Source organism: Furipterus horrens, unplaced genomic scaffold (assembly GCF_987537825.1).
Source record: "Furipterus horrens unplaced genomic scaffold, mFurHor1.1.pri manual_scaffold_2, whole genome shotgun sequence".
Classification (NCBI taxonomy): domain Eukaryota; kingdom Metazoa; phylum Chordata; class Mammalia; order Chiroptera; family Furipteridae; genus Furipterus; species Furipterus horrens.
The window spans coordinates 84,054,774-84,063,829 of NW_028327172.1; the positions used below are offsets into that span (position 1 = coordinate 84,054,774).

General features: G+C 44.5%; 1 protein-coding gene across 1 annotated transcript in view; it reads left to right on the forward strand.

The window, feature by feature from the left end:
* The window catches only part of HTR3B (5-hydroxytryptamine receptor 3B), a 41,048-nt gene extending 32,439 nt beyond the window's left edge, over window positions 1-8,609 (forward strand). The window contains exons 7-9 of the mRNA XM_090267344.1: window positions 7,072-7,282; window positions 7,418-7,600; window positions 8,374-8,609. Of these exons, the coding sequence (XP_090123470.1) occupies window positions 7,072-7,282; window positions 7,418-7,600; window positions 8,374-8,609 (630 nt within the window). The remainder of the gene's footprint in view (window positions 1-7,071; window positions 7,283-7,417; window positions 7,601-8,373) is intronic.
* Window positions 8,610-9,056: the final 447 nt, after the last annotated feature.

The window sequence follows — 9,056 nt, forward strand, 5'->3', positions numbered from 1 at the left end:
AGTCACCTAGTGCCGGGTAATGGATTCGATTGAAAAGTAGAGACTACCGACTGATTAGGATTGTACACAAGATGAATTATCCTGGAGATAAACCTTTTGAATAATAAGGAATATTCCAACTAGACTAAGGTGCTAGGGTTACAACAGATAATTATGTGCTAAGGGATAGTGGTAATGAAATAAGCTGTTACCGAGGTCACAGATGCCCCTCCACTGGTTAAAAGGTATTGTATGCAGCTTTCAAGGAAAGCTCCTGTTAAATTGGAACCTCTTAGAAACTGATGTGGTTTGAACCTGACTAAAGTGTAACTCTGGGTACTAGCTAATCATAGCTCATACCTTTGTAGTGGTAGGGTTTGGGTTCTTGCCTATTCTGCTTGGTTTTTAGCAAAGCTTGCATTGTGGCTTGTTTGTCCACTTTTTTTAGTGAAAGAAAGGGAGGGGGGAGAAAGAAAGCTTTTTTAATTTCAATGAGTTTCTTGGCTAAGAGTAAACACCTCATTAATTTTAAAGATATCAGCCCACAAACATTATTAATGCAGCCCAAATAATGGAGAGCATTAAAGGGAAATGTGAGGGAGTAGCACGTGCAAGGTGGAACACAGTCACCTACCAAGCACTCCAGAGAATGCTGCACACACCATTACCTACACTGCACAGAAAGAGATGAGCAAAAGGAAGAGATGGGGCAGATAAACACACACACACACACACACACACACACACACACACACACACTCAACTTCCCCACAGGGCAGTCATTATTTGTAGATACCTGTCACCCTTCACCCTAAATATTAATTTGTCTTCTCAACAGTGGCAAGAAATTTTCTATGTACTATGATGAACAGAGGTATAAAAGATTGCTTAAGGAAGGAGAAGCCTCCCTGGATGTCAGGAACGATGGTCCAGATACTCTGTTCTCTTCACTACCATGCTGCTTCTCCATTCACAGTATTTACATTGAGGCATACTGGAGGGGGGCAGACATATGATGACATATGATTGCATGTTCTCGGAGCTCTTGCCTGGGTTCCTTTGCCCTGGGAGCTAATGCGGTTTATCTAGCAGGGCTGGCTTCTATCCTGGCCCTCTGGAAGAGAGTAGGGAATGAGTAGAGTCACAGATCATATCTCATAAGTCAGGGAGCCAGACTCAGGAGGTTAAAGGAGATTTGGTGACTACTTCAATATACTGTTTTCCTCAACCTGTCTGAGCCTCCCTGCCTCCCCATTCCTGCTATGTGCACCATGGCTGGGCTCATGTTCTCTTCCTCCATACCAGAGATCCTGTTCTGAACTTAGTAACCGAGGAATCCCTGTCCTTCAGCATCCCTTGGCCAATGATGCAAAATTTAGAGACCAGTGCCATTCAAATATTGGGTCTGCCAGGGTCCTGACAGCAGAGTCATCTTCCTCTTAATCTAATCCCCTGCTGTGTCCCAGACCAGGCTGCCCTGCAGGGGGTTGGGGACAACTGGAGCAGGCAGGAGATACAACAATCTATTCTAGATATGCTGTCACCCTGGGCCTGATGTACACTGCTGCCATTGAAATGAAATCCAATGTTCCAGATGCCCTGCTAGTTCCAGCCAATGTACAATCATATCTGCCAGCTCTAGGACACGTCTTGTTTCTCAGAGGTCACTGCTGAAGCTTTGGAGTTGGGCTGCATTCCACAGGGGACCCAAAGCACAGACCGTTCTGCCTCTGAGGACATCTGTGTGCAGCCGGGCACCAGATCAAGCAGCCTCAGGAGAGGAGGTTTCCTCCAACACACTATCAAAGGGACTAGTTCTCAGAAACAGCAGGGTGAAGATTCAGTTTCTGTGTGGTGTTTTTTGTTTGTTTGTTTGTTTGTTTGTTTTAAGAATGAGGGTAGCAGTAGGAGGAGGTAGAAATAAAATTTAAGAACTCATATTAAATAGAAAAGTATAGACAGCTCTGGAAACTAAAGTAAGTCCAACCACAAATCATCACACTGAGTAAAGTGTACATTCAGGCAGGAATTGGAGGGTCCACAGGGAACATCTATGAAAATGCAGAGGAGCATTTGGCAAAGGAGGGTGCCTCATTTATCTTCTTTTTCTGACTTTTTTTTTTATTAGTTTAGAGTTGTCCTGTTGAGATATCTGTTGAATGCAGCTCATAAACTTGATAGAAAATCCTTCTGAGCACCACCAGGCTGAGAGAGAGAGAGAGAGAGAGAGAGAGAGAGAGAGAGAGAGAGAGAGAGAGAGAGAATTTAGAGCCCTGGAAATCTTTCCAGGATCACTCAAGTAATCCTGGAATCATGGGTTCTGCTAATCCAGCCAAGCCATGGTCCACGTTTGAGAAACTCTTACTCTTGTGGAAGGATCTTATTTAAATGGCAGCAACTTTCCCATTATTTCTGGGTTAGAAATGTTTGGGGAGGCTTGGGAGAAGAGGAAAATGGGCTTCTGTATGAAGCGTGAGCCTGGGCGTCAAAATTCCAACTATGTCATAAAGACGGTCATGCAAAATTGAGTACTGGTGGGGTCTACCATCAAGGAGGCAATTAGAAGCTAACCTTGGGGCTTATTCCATCTCTAAGGAGCTCTCCACACACACATTCTGAATTAGATTGATCTCTTTCATTAACAACAATAGGCTCCAAATACCTTTGTGTACTTATTATTACCTGGCTTTAATGGATAATGAAATTGTGGCATAATATTGCTAACACCTGAAGGGTGTCTAATGGAGAACACAGACTGAAACTAAAGTGCTTTTTCTTCCCTTTCTGTGAAATTTAAAGGCACCAGCTCCTTCAGTCCATTAGAAATGCTGGGCTTTAGGTAGGGGCAGTTCCACAGAGAGCAATGAGTGTGCCACTGAGCTGGTGACATACCTTCCCCCCAGAATAAGCAGGGTTGCTGCCTCTGACATAACCCATAGAGAGGTAGCCTTCAGAGGGGCTCACCTCAGTCGGAGAACCGCCGTTTGGGCTAACTCCATGATCCCACCCATTGAACTCAAAATAGCATTATTGATAGACTACAATGCAACCAGGCTCAGTGGTAAGCACTGAGAACACAGACATGAATAAAACAAGGTTTCTGATACCTATCTATCATAGACTTCAAAATCTTCCCAGGGAGACAAAACAACAATAACCACAAAACTGAGCATTTCCTCTATGTCAGGCACCATTTTAAGAGTTTGTACATGTAATCCTCACACTTCTATGAGATGAGTGCTCTAACTATCTGCATTTTTATGAATGGATGAATCGGGGTGCAGGAAAGTTAAGTAACTTGCTCAAGGTTTTAGGGTGACTCGTGGAGCCAGGACTTGAACCCAGGCAATGTAACTTGAGAAACTGCACGTCTAATTCTATATGATGACGACACAATGGAACATAATGCAATATATTCCAGTCCATTCTTTGGCATCTGTCCATGGTGCGTTACTGGGCAAGTCACCTATAGTAGTTTCCTAGAACTTCCACAACAAGGTACCACAAACTGTGTGACTTTAAACAACAAAAACTAATTCTCTCACAGTCTGGAGGCCAGTAACCTGAAGTCAAGGTGTCAGCAGAGTTGGTTCCTTCTGAGTGCTCTGAGGGAGGGTCTGTCCCATGCCTCTCTCCCAGCTTTGGTGTTGCCGGCAATCTTTGACGCATAGATGTGTAACTCCAGTCTCTGCCTTCATCTTGACATGGCCTTCTCCTTTGTGTCTCTTCTTCTTAAAAGGACACTAGTCATATTGGATGAAGGGCACATCTTCTTCAGTAAGACTTCATCTTAACTAATTACTATTTCCAAATGAGGTCACATTCTGAACTTCCAGGAAGGATGTGAATTCTTTAGGCTCATTATTCAACCTACTACAGTCTACCACTCTCTGTGTATGTATTTGAATGCGAAATACATTCATTCACCCTGTCCCAACATCCCCAAATATTTTAACTCATCCCTGCTCCAACCCAAAGATCAAAGTATCATCTAAATATAAACTCAAAAGAACCAAAGAACCCAAATATCATTATCTAAATCAGACATACAGTCTGGGTACGATCCATTCTGGAGTAAACTTCCTTTTCATCTCTGGACTTGGGAAATATCTAACCACCAGAGTCTGGTTCCCGAGCGCATAAGACAGGAGAGATTTCTGCTTTATGTTGCACCAGAAACTAATTGTCTCTTTCTGTTCCTACTGTTTTCCCTCTCCTTTCAGCTACTGTTGATCCAGTGAGGAATATCTTCCTGATAGGACTGGCTACATAATTTGTGGGGCCTTGTAGAAAGTGGAAATCCAGGGCTCTTGGTTAAAAAATTATTTAAGAATTTCAAAACTACACCAGCAGAGCACTGAACCAAGTGCAGGGCGCTTCTAAATGTGGGGCTTTGTGCAACTAGGAGGGTCCAAGCCATGGAGATAGCCTGCCTCCTAACCTCGTAGCTCTTGCCACATCTCTCCTCTGGCAATTGCACTTTCTTGGACATCAGGGACTCAGAGAAGCCACACAGCCTATTTTGGGTTCTGGCCCAAATTTACATCCATCCTCTGCATCTCCACTGAGTGGAGAGGAGTCACCTCAGCACATGTATTTACACAGGAACTTTATTTAAAGAGTACAACAGCTGATCTCAATTGTACCCAAGATGTTTGGTAAGGCAAAAGTAAATTGCTCTTTTAAAAAGGGAAAATCAACCATGGAGAGGTTAAATACCTCATTCAGGATCATGAAACTAGCACATGTAGGCAGTTAGAACCAGAAGACTCTGGAACCATGTTTCCTTGACTACATCTGGACTGTTTTCTGCTTAACCAGTGTGCCTACCTGTACTTTTCTTTATGGCGGTATTCCTATACTTTCATCCCCTTCAGGTAATAACTGCCATGAAGTCTCTAAGGAGTCTTCTGCTTCTACCCACCAGAGACAGCAGGCTTGGTTCCAACCCCATGCCCAAACCCTGCCAACCACCATCCTATATGTCTGGATCACCAATAGACTAGCCTGGGCCCACAATCCAGGACCCTTGTGGACTCTGACCACTTGGCTCCCTGCTTACTGCCCCCACCTAACCACAGCCAGCTCAGTCACAGCATTATGAAGGGACCTAAAAAGGTGCAGGTTGATGGCAGTTCATTTTATCATTGTTTTCCTTATTGATTGCACTTTGGTAGAAAAGTGTTTTAACCAAATTATTGCAAAGCAGTGAGTGTTGCTCTGGTTTAGATATCTGCAGCCAATTATGTTTCATGTGAAAGACAATAGCCGGACTACAATCCACCAAACGGCTCTGGCCTGTCTGAGATGGAATATGCTCTCAGTCCCAATGGCTTGAGGCGGGGCGGGGTGGGGAGGTCCCTGCTCTCATCAGCAAGGTGATGTCTGGTCTCACCCAGTCAAGCTCTTTCCCTGCCACTGTCTGCACCATCCTTGGCAACTATCTGGCTGATTTCTCTGTGATTCTCTTCCAGAGCAGAAGACAGGGATGAGGGAGAAGAGCCCTGAACTGAACTCAGAGGTCTGGTCAGATCAAGAGTTATAGCTCTGCTATATGAACAGGAACACTGGGCTTGGAATCCGAAGATGTAGGGGAACACCCCAGCCCTGCCACTTACCTTACTTAAGGGGGCTGAGCTTTATTTTCTAAAATCTATAAAATGAGGATATTATATATTACCTGCCAACAAGGTTACAGTGATAAATAACTAAAATCACACCACATGCATAAAAGCATCGAGAGCACTCTCTGACATATAGGAAACCTGAAATTTCTTCGTGAATCAGAGAAATATAAAATTTCAGACATTATTTTTTCCAAATCCAACAGTAAACACCCAGATCATTAATTCGTTCAATAAACATCTATAGGTATAAAATAGGTATTATTTTTGGCTCTATGAGAGATTTTTAAAAGTTGCTGCTTTCACCCTCAAAGCGTCTACCATCTGGTAAGGAAAGTAGCCCTGTCATTCCCTGGTCTCTTTCCAGGAAGGATGAGAATAGTTTGTGCTTAGTCACCATCCCAGAGAAACTTAAAAAATGACAACAACAATCACGATACTTTTATGAGGTTCAAATTCCCAGCTACAAAATGAACTCAGCAGCTCAGTACACCGGCCACACTGTAGGCCATGTTGGGTATCTTCAGCTGGCCCCTGACACAGATCCATGTTCCCCTTCTCCCGGTGCTCCGCGCTCCAGGAGACTGAGCTGTGGCCTGCAGAGATAGGATCCCTGGTCATGCAGTGGCAGAAGACTGGAGTGAGTGGGATGCTTCTCTCTCCATTTTCCTCTCTGTGGAATCACCACCTGGCTGGCTTTGTCCCTACGAGGAAGCCACAGCTGTCCACAGTCCTCTTCATATAGCTTTGTCTCCTGGTCCCTTCAGGCCTAAGACTAGGAAGAGCTCACCCAGTCCCCCCAAATCCCTGGGTCACTGCCCTCTTTCTTGTGGCTTTCCTATGCCCTGCCCATACCTTGTAAACAGTCTCATTATTAAACCCTCCTCAGATTTTCCAATTTAATTATGCTTTGCTCTTGCCCAGACTCTGACAGATACACTAACAGGTGCTAAGAAGCTCTCATTCCAAGTAAGATAGACTAAACCCAAGACAATGCAATATGTTGCATAATGAGGGGTTTAAGAAGAATGAATTGGTGTAAGACCTGGTTTTAAAACAGTTTCTCACTCGCCAGCCGTGTGAGTTTAGACAAGCAATTACATCTCTATGAACCTCTGTTTCCTTGTTTATAAAATGGAGATAATAATATCCAGCCCTTAGAGTCATTGTGAGGAGGATTAACTAAGGCAAAACATATGAAACAGTCCAGTGCCTAGCAAACAGAAAGTGGTAAATAAATGGTAGCTTATTATTATTATTATAATTATTAATAATATTAATATCAACTGTATGTAAAAACTTTAAAGATTTTTTTCTACTTTCTAAACCACAAAATAGTCTCCTATTTCTAAACTATATAGACTTTTCACATATGCAGACATGTTGGGACTTCAGGGCTATGGATTTGGTCAAATATTAGTCCATAGGCTTAGACCCTCTTTTCAACAGATTTCTTGTCCTTGGCCAGGTGGTGATTCGCAGGCGCCCACTGGTCTATGTGGTAAGCCTGCTGATTCCCAGCATCTTCCTCATGCTTGTGGACTTAGGGAGCTTCTACCTACCCCCTACCTGCCGTGCCAGGATTGTGTTCAAGACCAGTGTGCTGGTGGGTTACACCGTCTTCAGGGTCAACATGTCTGATGAGATCCCACGGAGTGCAGTGAGCACCCCTCTGATTGGTACGCAGCCTTGGGGGTGCCAGACACCCATCTTGCATGACTCTTGGTGAAGACCTGCTGTTGCATTTCAGATCTGGGGATGGAGAGGCCCCTGAGGCTCCAGCTAACTTCGCCTTCTCTGGTTCCTTCTCTCAGGGGTCTTCTTCACAGTCTGCATGGCCTTCCTGGTTCTCAGCTTATCAAAGTCCATTTTGTTGGTTAAATTCCTTCGCAATGAGCAGTGCAGCGGGCAGCAGCAGCCCCTCTTTTGCCTTCGAGGGGAGACTGATGCTGATGGGCTTAGAATGGATCCCAGGGCTCAACTTGTTGGGGTGACAGGTTTGTGAGAATCCTTGAAGTACCCTACTCTGTCTTGCCTTCTCACCCTCAGCAGCAATTCCCATGGGTGGAGTACCAGGCTGTGTGTTGGCTGTATGGAAATGTGAAACATCTGCTTCTTAGCCTCTGCGCTGCATTTAAATTACTTTTCTGGGTACCAAAGGCCACTTCTTCCTGGCTTCCCAGAAAGTCTTATTTTTAAAAAAAGATTTTATTTATTTATTTTTAGAGAGTGGCGAAGGGAGGGAGAAAGAGTGGGAGAGAAACATCACTGTGTGGTTGCCTCCTGCATGCCCCCAACTGGGGACCTGGCCTGCAACCCAGACATGTGCCCTAGCTGAGAGTCGAACTGGCACCCCTTTGGTGTGCTGGCAAGTACTCAATCCACTGAGTCACAGCAGCCAAGGAAGCTTGTTCTATTTTCAGACACACATATTGTTTAATGTGAAAAGGTTTAAGAATCATCTCAGCCATTAAGGCTCCAACTGAGTTAACAGGAGCTGGCCCTTACCTCAGAAAATCTCCTGGAGCGATCTAGCCTAAACACCCTATTTACAAAAAACAAGTCTGCCATGTTCTTTAGGGCTTCCTTCAGCAGTCTTGCCTCCCCTCAGCAGGGAGGGAGAGAGTCCTGAACTCCAAGTCAACCCACTTCCCAGTTTTTCCCACAACCTTCCTTGAAGGATGAGGCCATCAGCCTCAGATGGAAGTCTGGAGGTGGAGGGGCCTTAGTAGTACCTGGCTGACATAGTGTGTTTTCCTCTCTCACACAGAGTCCCTTATCTGTCAAGATCACCAGGCCCAGTCAGGGACCCTGAATGAAGTCTTGTCCCAGCTTTACTCCATCAGCAATTACTTCCAAACCCAGGACCAGATGGACCGACAGGAGGTTAAGTGGCTAGCCTTCCTGGAACGCTTTGACCAACTGCTCTTTCAAGGCTACCTCGTCGTGTTGGGACTGTATGCCATCACCCTGTGCTCCCTCTGGGCCTTTTGGAGCAGCTCGTGAAGACTGAAGCTGTCTGGTCTCAATCAATATGCTCTCACAGCACTTTGGGAACGATGAATGTTTTTTGTGGGGATATTAGAGGAGAGAAATGGCGGCTTAAAAAGCTCTTCAGCCCCGGTTGCCTCTTTTCATTCAGTCCAGTTATGTACACCTAATGAGCTATTAAATGGCCCAGGAGTAATGTAGTCACGATGAAAATGCATAAATAGTATGGGGCATACAAGGAAAAGTAAGTCTGCTGTTATCCCAGTTCACTCCCCCCAAGTGATCACTGATGGCAGTCTCTTTCAGAAAATCTCTAGGTACATACAAGCATATCATGTATTTTTAGCAGGTTTATTTATTTATTTATTTTTTTTTTTAGTGTAAGATCCCTTCATCTCTCAGCCTAGTCTTGGTCACTTATTCAGTCAATCATTCAATTAAGTCTATGCATTGTGTTAAGCA